Here is a 16,298-nt window from a genome sequence, read left to right as displayed (position 1 = left end):
ATCCTACCATTGTAATTCCTTGCTTCTCAAATCTAGTTATTCTCCTAGGCTGTATATACTTTTTTCTTATCAAATGTGAAATAGCATCCAACTCTAAAGTCTTACATTACTGTAATCTGCTGTCACAAACCTCCTTCCCTTAAAATTCCTCATTTTCTACTAAACCTGCACTTCAATCTTGCTTTGGTACCCAGACACTTGATTACTCATCTATCTCTAAGTACGTAAGACCACAGCTAGCTTCATCCTTCACTCTAAGGTCTGTGTTACACCAAACAGTGATGCTCAAAGTGAAGTTCTCAAACCAGCAGTAGTAGCATCAACATCTCTTGGGAATTAGTAGAAGCACGGTTTCTTTGGGCTCCATCCCAGATCTACTAAATCAGAAACTCCTCTGATGTTGGAGCCCAGCAACCTGTGTTTTAAAAAGCCATGTGGCTGATTCTTATACACTCTAAAATTTAAGAACTACTAATACAGAGCATGAATTCAACCACTCCCTTGCCAGCACCTTTAACGTCTTTGGGTGGCAAAGAACACTCGAACAAAAATACATCATTATTTTATTTCAAACCCTTCCATGTATAAGATTTCTAACAATTCACCAATTCTCCAGCTGTATCCAGCATCTACCTTCCATATACAACCTCCACCTTCAACCCAAATTTTTTTTGTAGTTCCTATTCATCTAAATTTTAATACTGAAAAATGTTAAATGCCCATTACTTGATACTTCCAAAGGTGTTTTGCTTAGAACCATCCTCTGTGAAGGATGCTGAGCAATGCTAACTTACTCAAGGTGACATATATAGGAAAGGGTGAAGATAAGATTTAAACTCAGTTCTAGCTGAATATGAAATCCATGCTTTTTTTCCATTTTGCTGCAGAATGTATGAAATGACAACCAAATCAATAAGCCATTTCATTCTAGTTGAAGTAGCACTTAACCAATGAATGCTTTATAGGATTTTTAAAAGTGATTGTTCTATAAAAATCTACTATAAAATAACTTTGCTAAATATCAGGTTAAATCATTTTCCTTAGTGTAGGACTTCTAAGAATCTTTAATATGCTGTTGTATATTTTGATCCTTCAAAAATCAGATATAGTATGATGTCCAAAATTATTTGACTAATGAACCATTTGTTTGTGAATCATCTAGATTAACATCTCGTAGGGCTAGTGTTCCAAGAGATGCTGTGGAAAATTTGGACTTAATCTATTTCCATTCTTTTCAAGACATGTGGAATGGCTTATCTTTCTTACTTCATCTGCTCTCACCCTCTGTTTTATTTTGCCACTCTTTTGAACTAGAATAGTCATGCTCCATTTCCCCACTAGGTACTACTTTTCCCTTCCTTCAGAGATAGTCTTATATTCTTCTTCCTCAGGGCTGGGTTTAGAGAAACCACATTTAGCCTATAATGCTATGAACCAGACAATATAGTGTGTGTGCATATCTATGGGTACACATATATATATACACACATACACATACACAGACACACACATATATATATATATACTACCTCATGAAATCATATTGCTTGATAATATGGTACTAATTTATAATTTTGTGGTATCACAATAAGTAGCATGTACCTGTCTGGGGCTGAATAAGCTGTGTTAGGGGAGCAGTCTGCAGAGCAGACCATGGCTTTCCTGCCTAACCCATGCTGGGCATCACAATTATGACTGCAGTTCATATGGGATCTTCACATAGACTACACTCATATCCAGAACACTATCTGGAGGGGCATTTTGCCTTAGATTTTATTGGAAAAATTACCAGAGGTTTAAGTGGAAAATGACTGAATAATGGAATGAGGATATACACACTACTAAGCAGTTAAAATACAGAATTGCAGCACAGTACATACTACAAATGTAGTTTTGATATTAATTTCAATTAATCTTCACTAGAAATTGGTTAAAGCTCTAGGGAATGGTATTTAATTGATGATTTTTCCTGGCCTGGCATATTATCTCTGTTTCTTTCGTTGTGCAGGTTCTGCTGATCTTCTTCTTTGCGTTCCATGCTCTTCTTGTCCTACACTGGTCTACTCTGGTATGTTTGCTCAGGGCACTTAATATCGATGTCAGGTAATGACGGGTACCTTCTAAAACTGCTCAGGATTTGTATTAAGAAAGTACATAGTCCTCAGGACCTCTGATGAGAATAGTTTTTCTCCAAGTAGCCTGCATAAGATTGTAAGATTTCCTGAGTGTGTGTGTGTGTGTGTTTGTGTGTGTGTGTGTGTGTGTGTGTCCTACAGGTTTTGGAGTTCTCATTTAGTCTGCACTCTCCCTTGCTAAGGTGGGAGGATGGGGATTTTAAACCCTTTCTCCTTGGCAGGAAAAATAATATCTTCTAGATAGATATGAGCTGAAAAACATATTCTCCCACATGTAGGATATGGACTCTATGATGCTATTATATATCCCCGGCAGTTACAGGATCTCAGAACAATTTCATGTCCATGAATATGAGGCTACTTTATGAACTGGATACACAAATATAAAAAATAAATCACTTTGTCATCTCTTAAGTATGTTCCAGAGAAAAGCAAAGGTGTTGAGCTTGTCCTTACCACTCATAGAATCACAGAATATCAAACTGGAAAGAACGTAGAACCAGCTACTCCTTCCCTAATTTAATGCTGCCTTTTCTCTGCAATACCCCTATCAAATGGTCACCCAGACTCTACATAAACACCTTGAGTAATGGGGAGTTTACTGTTACCTTTGTCTGCTCATTTAATTTTGCTCTGCTGTAATTGCTCTTGACTCAATAATTCTGCATTAGGACATTACCTAAATAAATAATTTCTTCAATGTACTATGATATAGCTATCAGAATATTATGTTCATTGCCATATGTTTTATAATAAAGCATGAAAAATGTTTTACAAGAAAACACGGAAAGCATGTAAAAAATAGAAACAACCTAATAATCAAAAAAGAGATTGATTAGAAAAATTATAGCAATCTGTATATTAAAAAGCTATGAATCCATTATGAAGGATGAGATATATATTAAGGATATAGGTACACGAGGGGGGTGGAGCCAAGATGGTCGAATACGAACAGCTCCGGTCTCCAGCTCCCAGCCCCAGTGACACAGAAGACGGGTGATTTCTGCATTTCTGCTTGAGGTACCGGTTTCATCTCACTAGGGAGTGCCTAACAGTGGGTTCAGGACAGTCGGTGAAGCGCACTGTGCGCGAGCCGAAGCAGGGCGAGGCATTGCCTCACTCGGGAAGCGCAAGGGGTCAGGGAGTTCCCTTTCCTAGTCAAAGAAAGGGGAAACAGACGGCACCTGGAATATCGATCGGGTCAGTCCCGTCCTAATACTGCGCTTTTCCAACGGGCCTGGAAAACGGCTCACTAGGAGATTGTGTCCCGCACCTGGCTCGGAGGGTCCTATGCCCACAGAGTCTTGCTGATTGCTAGCACAGCAGTCTGAGATCACCCTGCAAGGCAGCAGTGACGCTGGGGGAGGGGCGCCCGCCATTGCCCAGGCTTGCTTAGGTAAACAAAGCAGCCAGGAAGCTCGAACTGGGTGGAGCCCACCACAGCTCAAGGAGGCCTGCCTGCCTCTGTAGGCTCCACCTCTGGGGGCAGGGCACAGACAACCAAAAACTCAGCGAGAACCTCCACAGCCTTAAATGTCCCTGTCTGACTGACAGCTTTGAAGAGAGTAGTGGTTCTCCCAGCACGCAGCTGGAGATCTGAGAACGGACAGACTGCCTCCTAAAGTGGGTCCCTCACCCCTGAGCAGCCTAACTGGGAGGCACCCCCCCAGTAGGGACAGACTGACACCTCATTCAACCGGGTACTCCTCTGAGACAAAACTTTCAGAGGAACTATCAGACAGCTGAATTTGTGGTCTCACGAAAATCCGCTGTTCTGCAGCCACCGGTGCTGACACCCAGCCAAACAGGGTCTGGAGTGGACCTCTAGTAAACTCCAACAGACCTGCAGCTGAGGGTCTTGTCTGGTAGAAGGAAAATTAACAAACAGAAAGGACATCCACACCAAAAACCCATCTGTACATCACCATCATCGAAGACAAAAAGTAGACAAAACCACAAAGATGGGGAAAAAACAGACCAAAAAAACTGGAAACTCTAAAAAACAGAGCACCTCCAAAGGAACGCAGTTCCTCACCAGCAACGGAACAAAGCTGGATGGAGGATGACTTTGATGAGTTGAGAGAAGAAGGCTTCAGACGATCAAACTACTCTGAGCTACGAGAGGAAATTCAAAACAATAGCAAAGAAGTTAAAAACTTTGAAAAAAAATTAGAAGAATGGATAACTAGAATAACCAATGGAGAGAAGGGCTTAAAGGAGATGATGGAGCTGAAAGCCAAGTTTCGAGAACTACACGAAGAATGCAGAAGCCTCAGTAGCAGATGCGATCAACTGGAAGAAAGGGTATCGCTGATGGAAGATGAAATGAATGAAATGAAGAGAGAAGGGAAGTTTAGAGAAAAAAGAATAAAAAGAACAAAGCCTCCAAGAAATTTGGGACTATGTGAAAAGACCAAACCTACGTCTGATTGGTGTACCTGAAAATGATGGGGAGAATGGAACCAAGTTGGAAAACACTCTGCAAGATATTATCCAGGAGAACTTCCCCAATCTAACAAGGCAGGCCAGCATTCAGATTCAGGAAATACAAAGAACGCCACAAAGATACTCCTCGAGAAGGGCAACTCCAAGACACATAATTGTCAGATTCACCAAAGTGGAAATGAAGGAAAAAATGTTAAGGGCAGCCAGAGAGAAAGGTTGGGTTACCCACAAAGGGAAGCCCATCAGACTAACAGCTGATCTCTTGGCAGAAACTCTACAAGCCAGAAGAGAGTGGGGGCCGATATTCAACATTCTTAAAGAAAAGAATTTTCAACCCAGAATTTCCTATCCAGCCAAACTAAGCTTCATAAGTGAAGGAGAAATAAAATACTTTACAGACAAGCAAACGCTGAGTGATTTTGTCACCACCAGGCCTGCCCTAAAAGAGCTCCTGAAGGAAGCACTAAACATGGAAAGGAACAACCGGTACCAGCCCCTGCAAAAACATGCCAAATTGTAAAGACCATCGAGGCTAGGAAGAAACTATAGCAACTAATGAGCAAAATAACCAACTAACATCATAATGACAGGATCAGATTCACATATAACAATATTCACGTTAAATGTAAATGGGCTAAATGCTCCAATCAAAAGACACAGACTGGCAAACTGGATAAGGAGTCAGGACCCATCAGTGTGCTGTATTCAGGAAACCCATCTCACGTGCAGAGACACACATAGACTCAAAATAAAGGGATGGAGGAAGATCTATCAAGCAACTGGAAAACAAAAAAAAGCAGGGGTTGCAATCCTAGTCTCTGATAAAATAGACTTTAAACCAACAAAGATCAAAAGAGACAAAGAAGGCCATTACATAATGGTAAAGGGATCAGTTCAACAAGAAGAGCTAACTATCCTAAATATATATGCACCCAACACAGGAGCACCCAGATTCATAAAGCAAGTCCTCAGTGACCTACAAAGGGACTTAAACTCCCACACAATAATAATGGGAGATTTTAACACCCCACTGTCAGCATTAGACAGATCAACGAGACAGAAAGTTAACAAGGATATCCAGGAATTGAACTCAGCTCTACATAAAGTGGACCTAATAGACATCTACAGAACTCTCCACCCCAAATCAACAGAATACACATTTTTTTTCAGCACCACACCACACCTATTCCAAAATTGACCACATAGTTGGAAGTAAAGCTCTTCTCAGCAAATGTAAAAGAACAGAGATTATAACAAACTGTCTCTCAGACCACAGTGCAATCAAACTAGAACTCAGGATTAAGAAACTCACTCAAAACCGCTCAACTACATGGAAACTGAACAACCTGCTCCTGAATGACTATTGGGTACATAATGAAATGAAGGCAGAAATAAAGATGTTCTTTGAAACCAACGAGAACAAAGACACAACATACCAGAATCTCTGGGACACGTTCAAAGCAGTGTGTAGAGGGAAATTTATAGCACTAAATGCCCACAAGAGAAAGCAGGAAAGATCCAAAATTGACACCCTAACATCACAATTAAAAGAACTAGAAAAGCAAGAGCAAACACATTCAAAAGCTAGCAGAAGGCTAGAAATAACTAAAATCAGAGCAGAACTGAAGGAAATAGAGACACAAAAAACCCTTCAAAAAATTAATGAATCCAGGAGCTGGTTTTTTGAAAAGATCAACAAAATTGATGGACCGCTAGCAAGACTAATAAAGAAGAAAAGAGAGAAGAATCAAATAGATGCAATAAAAAACGAAAAAGGGGTATCACCACTGATCCCACAGAAATACAATCTACCATCAGAGAATACTACAAACACCTCTATGCAAATAAACTAGAAAATCTAGAAGAAATGGATAAATTCCTCGACAAATACACCCTCCCAAGACTAAACCAGGAAGAAGTTGAATCTCTGAATAGACCAATAACAGGTTCTGAAATTGTGGCAATAATCAATAGCTTACCAACCAAAAAGAGTCCAGGACCTGATGGATTCACAGCTGAATTCTACCAGAGGTACGAGGAGGAACTGGTACCATTCCTTCTGAAACTATTCCAATCATTGGAAAAAGAGGGAATCCTCCCTAACACATTTTACGAAGCCAGCATCGTCCTGATACCAAAACCTGGCAGAGACATAACCAAAAAAGAGAATTTCAGACCAATATCCTTGATGAACATTGATGCAAAAATCCTCAATAAAATACTGGCAAACCGAATCCAGCAGCACATCAAAAAGCTTATCCACCATGATCAAGTGGGCTTCATCCCTGGGATGCAAGGCTGGTTCAACATACGCAAATCAATAAATGTAATCCAGCATATAAACAGAACCAAAGACAAAAACCACATGATTATCTCAATAGATGCAGAAAAGGCCTTTGACAAAATTCAACAACCCTTCATGCTAAAAACTCTCAATAAATTAGGTATTGATGGGACGTATCTCAAAATAATAAGAGCTATCTACAACAAACCCACAGCCAATATCATACTGAATGGGCAAAAACTGGAAGCATTCCCTCTGAAAACTGGCACAAGACAGGGATGCCCTCTCTCACTGCTCCTATTCAACATAGTGCTGGAAGTTCTGGCCAGAGCAATCAGGCAGGAGAAGGAAATAAAGGGTATTCAATTAGGAAAAGAGGAAGTCAAATTGTCCCTGTTTGCAGATGACATGATTGTATATCTAGAAAACCCCATTGTCTCAGCCCAAAATCTCCTTAAGCTGATTAGCAACTTCAGCAAAGTCTCAGGATACAAAATTAATGTACAAAAATCACAAGCATTCTTGTACACCAATAACAGACAAACAGAGAGCCAAATCATGAGTGAACTCCCATTCACAATTGCTTCAAAGAGAATAAAATACCTAGGAATCCAACTTACAAGGGATGTGAAGGACCTCTTCAAGGAGAACTACAAACCACTGCTCAATGAAATAAAAGAGGATACAAACAAATGGAAGAACATTCCATGCTCATGGGTTGGAAGAATCAATATCGTGAAAATGGCCATACTGCCCAAGGTAATTTATAGATTCAATGCCATACCCATCAAGCTACCAATGACTTTCTTCACAGAATTGGAAAAAACTACTTTAAAGTTCATATGGAACCAAAAAAGAGCCCGCATCGCCAAGTCAATCCTAAGCCAAAAGAACAAAGCTGGAGGCATCACGCTACCTGACTTTAAACTATACTACAAGGCTACAGTAACCAAAACAGCATGGTACTGGTACCACAACAGAGACATAGATCAATGGAACAGAACAGAGCCCTCAGAAATGATGCCGCATAGCTACAACTATCTGATCTTTGACAAACCTGACAAAAACAAGAAATGGGGAAAGGATTCCCTATTTAATAAATGGTGCTGGGAAAACTGGCTAGCCATATGTAGAAAGCTGAAACTGGATCCCTTCCTTACACCTTATACAAAAATTAATTCAAGATGGATTAAAGACTTATATGTTAGACCTAAAACCATTAAAATCCTACAAGAAAACCTAGGCAATACCATTCAGGACATAGGCGTGGGCAAGGACTTCATGTCTAAAACACCAAAAGCAATGGCAACAAAAGCCAAAATCGACAAATGGGATCTCATTAAACTAAAGAGCTTCTGCACATCAAAAGAAACTATCATCAGAGTGAACAGGCAACCTACACAATGGGAGAAAATTTTTGCAACCTACTCATCTGACAAAGGGCTAATATCCAGAATCTACAATGAACTCAAACAAATTTACAAGAAAAAAACAAACAACCCCATCAAAAAGTGGGCAGAGGACATGAACAGACACTTCTCAAAAGAAGACATTTATGCAGCCAAAAAACACATGAAGAAATGCTCCTCATCACTGGCCATCAGAGAAATGCACATCAAAACCACAGTGAGATACCATCTCACACCAGTTAGAATGGCCATCATTAAAAAAGCAGGAAACAACAGGTGCTGGAGAGGATGTGGAGAAATAGGAACACTTTTACACTGTTGGTGGGACTGTAAACTAGTTCAACCATTGTGGAAGTCAGTGTGGCGATTCCTCAGGGATCTAGAACTAGAAATACCATTTGACCCAGCCATCCCATTACTGGGTATATACCCAAAGGACTATAAATCATGCTGCTATAAAGACACATGCACACGTATGTTTATTGCGGCACTATTCACAATAGCAAAGAGTTGGAACCAACCCAAATGTCCAACAACGATAGACTGGATTAAGAAAATGTGGCACATATACACCATGGAATACTATGCAGCCATAAAAAATGATGAGTTCGTGTCCTTTGTAGGGATATGGATGAAACTGGAAAACATCATTCTCAGTAAACTATCGCAAGGACAAAAAACCAAACACCGCATGTTCTCACTCATAGGTGGGAATTGAACAATGAGAACTCATGGACACAGGAAGGGGAACATCACGCTCCGGGGACTGTTGTGGGGTGGGGGGAGCGGGGAGGGACAGCATTAGGAGATACACCTAATGCTAAATGACGAGTTAATGGGTGCAGGAAATCAACATGGCACATGGATACATATGTAACAAACCTGCACATTGTGCACATGTACCCTAAAACCCTAAAGTATAATAAAAATAAAAAAAAAAAAAGATTTGATGAAAATAAAATTACATTCTCTCCCAGGTAATAAAAAAAATCAAAATTCTGGAACAAAAAAAAAAAAAAAAAAAAAAAAAGGATATAGGTACACAACTATCACGTGGTTCTCTTCCTCAGCCCGTCAAGTGTGCTTTGTGTGACATACAGGTATACTGCTGTTCAGTTCAAGAGCTCTAACCAAGTAAATCATATGATTCGTATTTAAAACCTATAATGGATCAGGAACTACTGTCGGAGAATAGCATATGTCATTATCATGGGTGATATAGAACTTATCATAGGTTTTCTCATCATGGAACTTACTAAATTGTGGAGAAGAAACACAGTGAACAGCTATTTACAGAAAATGCGCTGATGGTGATTATAGGAGCATGAGGGTAAGTATGTACATCAGGAGAGTTCTATCTTGACTAGTAGTCAAAGGGTCAAGAGAAAGTAATGTCTAAGGGTAAGGCCTAAAGGAATGAAAGATGCAGTTGATAAAAGAGTTAGCTGGGGTTAGTTGGAGTAAGTAAAGCATTCCAGATAAATAAAAAGTGTGTGCAAAAACAACCAGACTCTCCCTCTCTTTCTCTTTCTCTTCTTCTCTAACTTTTCTCCCTCTCTTTCATCAAATAAATATTTACTGAGCAAATGCCACACACAAAGCATTACTTCAGGTACTATAAGTAAGATGGAGATTGAAAGTCTTCCTTCAAAATGTTGATTGTCTAACTGGCGAATCAAAAATATTAAATATAACTATGATACAAAGCAGAAAAAACATGTAAAATATTCTAGAAACATGAATATTTTCCCATACCATCTGTATTAGTCCATTTTCACACTGCTATAAAGACGTACCTGAGACTGGGTAATTTACAAAGAAAAGAGGTTTAAGTGCCTCACAGTTCAGCATGGCTGGGGAGGCCTCAGGAAACTTACAATCATGGTGGAAGGCAAAAGGGAGGCAAGGCACCTTCTTCACAAGGCAGCAGGAAGGAGAAATGCCAAGTAAAGGGAGAGGAACCCCTTATAAAACCATCAGATCTCATGAGACCTCACTATCCTGAGAACAGCATGGGGGAAATCATACCCATGACTCAATTACCTCCACCTGGTATCTCCCTTCAGCTTATGGGGATTGTAATTCAACATGAGATTCGGGTGAGGACACAAAGCCTAACCATATCATCATCTAATGTGATTAGGATTTTATACAGATATCAGAAATTGATATATTGGCTGCAAATATGATAAATAGAGGTAGTATTCTAAAGTCAATATCCTTGCAAACGTTCATTGGAATGGAGGAAAGCATTAAAATCACAATTTTTCTTTTTAATATGCTATAATGTAAACAAACATGTTATTAAGCACATTTTCTTCTGTTTCATTTCTCCTCTGCAGGTTTGTGAAACAGACAGAAGAAGTTGCAAGTGGTCCTTAAAGAAATGCAGTTATTCAAATCCTTATGTATAGTTCTAATTTTATTTACTATGTGTAATCATTTAGAGAATGGTTATTTTTATAATCTCAATAATAAACAAGTACTATTGTAACCAGAGGGTGCCCAAGTATGTAATCAGAGAACACTAATCTTGGCAAAGGATTGTGGGGTGGTCAGGAGGCCGGCTGCCTTTTGGCATGGTTAGTGTCCCGGGTTTAGATTACTTTATAAATAGTTATTAATATTTGATATATTAAATATTGCCTGATTCAAATAACTTTGCTTAAAATTTTTCTGTATTTTAACTTGTCTAGGGTTTTCTACTTCTTCTATTTTTATAATATTTTCTCATTTTTTAGATTACTAGACATTATACTTATCCACATGTGCCAAGATGTGCCATTTCGGTCTCTGCAGAAGTTAGCTGTTTGGTATCATCACCTGCCGTACATGTTGTGTGCAGCAGTGAGAAGTATATTCTCCACCACTGCTCTTTCTCATGATTATTTTCTCTATTCCTATTAAAACGAATAATTGATATGTTAATTCAATAAAGCAAATCAATAAGGAATGAAATGCATGGCCCAAAACATAGAAAACGAAAATCGTTTGACCATTTATCCAATTATTGAACCCAATTAAGATGATCCATTTTAAATTTAATATATGCTTGTTTTTGGAATGTGTTATGCATTGATGTTAAGTGAATGGATCTAAGTAAATCTACTGATATCTCTACTGTCTGTTTTATTTTATTTGTCTTAATCTAAGTTTGCTTTCTGGACCTTTAAGATATAAAGTTAAATTACAAAACTATATAACAAGGAACTATATCAAGGAAACAAATGTTAAAGGCCAGAACATGGATAAAGAATAAAAAACATTCAGATTGTATAAATTAAGTCAATTCCCTAAATCAAATAACAATTTTTCTTACATTAACATTTTCTTGTATATAGAAACTCATGTGACTCATTTTTATAAAATTTTTATGTTTTATAGGTAGAAAAAAGGAAGGTTTAGAAAGAGTAAATTTTTTAATCAGAAAGGAGAGAAGGCAAGAGAGTAAGTTTAGGGGACTAGAACATTCTTCTATTTAAAACTCCTTGCCATGAGGAATATTTCTTCGAAATTGTTTAACTGAGGATCCAAATGCTTTTTCTATTAGAAATATTCTTTCTTTAAAATATGTCACTCCTAATGCTTTCATCTGAGCCGCACTTTCCTCCAACCATTGCCTGGTTGGTTTTCATCCTCCTCTTGCTCACTGAGCTTTTCCTGGAAATAGTCACCCTACTAAGTGCGTCATCAGCCTCAAAAATCAGATCCCCCAGGATATCAGAATGTGTATTGCTGAAGGTGCTGTCAAAGATAAAATAAACCAGACACCAAGGGAAGTGGTAAAGACAAATTTTCATTAGTCATAAATTATTGCGATAGAGAAGTAGGTCCCGTGTGAACTGAACTGAACTACGATTTGTGCAGATGTGGCTAGGCCTCATGGAGGAAGGATGAGGAGCTAGGGACGGGGAACAGCAGGGGCTTGAGCAGAATCAGGGAAGTGGACATTTACAAAATGTGAGAAAGTGGGGTTGGTCCACGTGGAGCTACCTGGGTTTGCAAACTGGCGTTTATCAAAGTTAGATTCCTACTCTCCCTCCAAGACTGGGAGACAGGGACCCTATTCAGGTGTTGGCTGGAACAAAACAGTAAATTGTTTTGCAGCCCTGAGCTTTCTCAGTCAGGAACTTATGGCGCTCGAGTCATCATCCTAAGGATATGCCCTTGAGCTGTTAGAAACTATGTTAGTATTTGTTCACGTCTTTTAATGTGGGGGATGGGGGTGGATGAAATTGTTTATGCTGACATTTTGTGGTTTTAGGCCAAGGTTGAGGGTTAGTTGAGAAGAGGACTCAGAGGAGCCTGGCTGATGTTTAGTCAAGGAGAAAATCTTCATCAACGGCTATGAGGCAGGACACACACACACACACACACACACACACACACACACACACACCCCATTCTCTGCTCTCTTTTCTTTGTCAATGACTTTAACCATTTCCTCATGGCCAAGGCCAGAGGTCAAGGCCAGTGAACAGCTAAATACCAAATCAGGAATTTCTCCAGGTTGCTTCCCAGTCTTCTGTTTCAAATGTCACACATGAAACCTGAATCTCTTGGCACCCCTCTTGGCTCCCATTACTCTTTTTGCCTCTTTTGGGTTTCTTAACATAGCTCCAGAGTTACTGCAATGATGAGGCTTGAAAAACCTGCACTAAAAGGGCTTGTCAAAATACTCCTCAGATTCCATACTTCAGTATCACTGCTGTGAACAGATGGCTTTGGGCCCCATGTTATGCTATGGCCTCCCTGTGTCCCTGGAGCAGGCTGAGGTAACTTCTGACCTTCTGGACGTGGAGGCCATCACAGTCTCGTAGGGGAAACACACATATGAGCATATAATTTAAATAACATGTTGTAGTGTGCAATGACAAAGACATTTACAGGCCAGACTATTGTGGGAGCATAAAAGAACAATTGTGAATATATGTGAGACCTGGACTTGGAAGTGAGTAAGTTGTGGGGTGTGTAGGAAGTCAAAGAAGTCTTCCTGGAAGAGATGATGCCTCAGCAAGTCCTTTAAAGATGAGAAAGAGTCAACGGAGCGATGAAGGTAGGTAGGAAGGTCTTAGTGGGAGCAACAGAGTAAACCCAGTACGGATGTCTGAGAGGGCAGAGTGTGCATGGCAATGAGTGCAATAAATGCATGATATTTATTACTAGTGCAGAGAGAGTGTGATATGATGTGGTAGTTGATGGGTAGATAAATGGGCAGGGATTGGGATGAGAAAATTCTCATATGCCAACCTCTATCTTCAACACTGGCTGTTCAGCAGAATCCCAGATGCTCAGGCCCCACACTCGGGGATTGAGAATTCAGTTGGACTGAGAGGGATGCCAATCATCCATATTTACGAAAAAGCTTCTCATTTGATTCTAATGAATAGCCAAGGATGAGAGCCATAGCTGAAGAGAGCTACTGAAGATTTTCAGCAGGGGAGGGGAGAGTGACACTATTGGATAAACGGTTAGATGAGCTCACCTTGGTAGCTGCAAGTAAAAATGCAGGAGTAGGTGAAACAGGAAGTGGGCAAGCCTAGAAATAGCAAGCCTGGAAATGGGAAACTAGTTAGGAGGCTATTGCAAGAGTTAACATAAAATGATGAAGGTCTATTTAGGTTTTTATTAGGGCAAACGATAGTGAAGGTCTAATGGTTGTTGGGATATTCCAGAAACAGGGAGCAGACAGAATCAAAACCTATTTAAGGGTGGTTCTTGTGGAATTGTTGCACATAGAAGGGAAGGGTAAGGTAGTTTTCAAGAGTGCCTCTTGGGTCTATGGCTTAGGACTGGGAGTGGCAGTAGGACAACAGGAAAAAAAAAAGGGGGGGGAGATCTGGTGCCGGTGATGTTAACTTCCATGTAGGGATGTTGAGATGGAGCTACCTATAGGACATTTGATCTAAAATGTTCAGCAAATATGGGGGCCAAAGTGCAATGCTGAAGATACAGACATGTCATTCATATGCATATATGGGTTTGTGAAAACGATGAAATGATGCACATTGCCTGAGGAAAGCCTATGGCTTGAATAGATCTAGCCCCTCTAAGGAATACCTAGGTTTAGAGGTCAGGCAAAGAGAAATGGCAGAAAAGAGCCAATAAAAATGTCTCCAGAAAAATAGAGAAAAGAGAGAGGATGTCACAGCTGGTAAGACAATAAAAAATCATGATTTTATGCTGTTTTCATAGAAATTTTCCCAGTTAGATTCAAATCTCCATCTGACACTATATGCACTATATTCTTCCTAGCATATACTCCCATAAAAAAGTGGCTTGTTCTTCCTTTAGCTGGAAGGCCAAGAAAATGTTCACCTTGGATGGAGCCTCTAGGAATGAGACAGGCAGTAACCATGACTGTCCTTGTATGATTTCACCACCAGGGTACACCCAGACAGAGAAAAGAGAATGGTCTCATGAACTGACAATTGCCCTTCATTTCCTTAGAAGAAGAGAATATCTCATCCAAAGAATGTCAGATCCCCCACCCTGCTTCATATAACACTTATTCAACAAATACTTACTGAACAGCCACTATATGTCTACCATTGTATTCGATTCTGGGGAGCCAGCAGTACTAGGACATACACAGTCCTTGCATTCATGGAGCTAGGTGGCTAGTGTGCGAACAACACTGACAGTTACAGTAAATCTTCAGAACAAAATACAGGATGCTGAGGACCCACATCTGAGGACCATCTAGTCTGCACTGCAGATAAAGAATCTTGGGCTTTGGTTACCCTGTTCAATCTAAAGAATCAGGTTTATTCAGGTGAAATTTAGGAAGATTGAGGAGAGTTGGGAATAGGTTTGAAGAAAGGAGATGAAGAATATTTTGAGACAGCAGACTATATCAAGATTCAGTTACATAGATGAGCATGGCATATCAGCTGAAATGAACATTTGAATATGGTTGGAACACAGGGAGATGCACGCTGTTGCCAAATGATGCAGTGAGAAGTTAGTAGCAGCCAAACCATAAAGGCTGTTAAAAGATACATTACATTCAGAGGGTAAGAGAAACACATGGAAGTTTTAAGCAAGTAAAGAGCAAGAATTGCATTTTAGAAAGACAAGTCTTGGCTCCACGGTGGAAAATGAATCGTAAAGGAACAAAACCAGAGGTAGGGTGAATGGCTAGGACACTCTTGCAGTAATCAATGTTGGAGATACAGAACTGCGTAGATAGAGAAATTTAGACAGTGAATTGATTAAAGATAGAAGGGAGGAGTCACAGATAATGGTCAGATTTCTGGCCAGGACACCTGGCAGTGAAATCTGTTTAAAATGAGGAGAAAATGTTGAGTTCATTTGGGGACATTTCAAATTTAAAGAGACTGGAGCCATATCCAAGATTCTGAATGTCATCAACATAAAGACAGTCAAACAGTGCGTAATAGAAATCAAGGCAATAGCTAACATCACCCAACGAGAGTCTGCAGCGAAAAGAGGTCTCAGGAACATACCAGCACTTAAGAGACCGAAAAAGTGATTTCAAGAGTAAAGATTTTATGTACACTTGATAGAGTGGGTGGCCCACACACTGTTTCTAGTAAGCAGAAGGTCAAAATCCTTGCACTTTGAGGTCCCCGGTTCCTGTAAGCACAGCTGGGTTTCAGGGGAAAGACAGGCATGTTCGTTTGTTCAACAAGCTTTAGTAGTCTGGTTTAATGAGGCTGTAGAAGTTTCCTGTGGGTGGATGAAATTAAAAAAACAACTATACGTGAGTAGGAGAGGAGGATGTAAAGAACTTAGAACTTCCCTTATTTAGAAAGTAAAGCTAAGGAACTGTCAATTTGGGGTCTTTTCAGTAAGTGTGTGGAAGCATCTGCTTGGGAATTCCTTTTTCTTTAGTTAATAGTGATTAAGGGACAACTAACACATTTAGGATCAAGCTTACAAATGACTCCTGCTAGTTTATCTCAGTGTAGTTTTAATTTGCAACATTTTTATTTATCTTCCCTTTTGTCTACAACTAATCAAACATGTTTTCATTTGGTTATAAAGACAATAACTATTATT

At 39.6% G+C, this 16,298-nt stretch overlaps 1 protein-coding gene and 1 long non-coding RNA gene across 3 annotated transcripts in view; one reads left to right on the top strand and one right to left on the bottom strand.

The window, feature by feature from the left end:
- C11H8orf34 (chromosome 11 C8orf34 homolog) overlaps window positions 1-10,699 on the top strand; it is a 483,892-nt gene extending 473,193 nt beyond the window's left edge. Inside the window, 2 exon segments of the mRNA XM_055298752.2 lie at window positions 2,009-2,068; window positions 10,616-10,699. Of these exon segments, the coding sequence (XP_055154727.1) occupies window positions 2,009-2,068; window positions 10,616-10,623 (68 nt within the window). The 3' untranslated portion in view covers window positions 10,624-10,699.
- LOC129493071 (uncharacterized) overlaps window positions 1-16,298 on the bottom strand; it is a 288,887-nt gene that overhangs the window by 48,305 nt on the left and 224,284 nt on the right. The window lies entirely within an intron of this gene.

The sequence above is a fragment of the Symphalangus syndactylus genome, chromosome 11, assembly GCF_028878055.3.
Source record: "Symphalangus syndactylus isolate Jambi chromosome 11, NHGRI_mSymSyn1-v2.1_pri, whole genome shotgun sequence".
Lineage (NCBI taxonomy): Eukaryota > Metazoa > Chordata > Mammalia > Primates > Hylobatidae > Symphalangus > Symphalangus syndactylus.
Note: the sequence above shows the minus strand (reverse complement) of the source record. Positions and strands in the feature narration are given on the sequence as shown.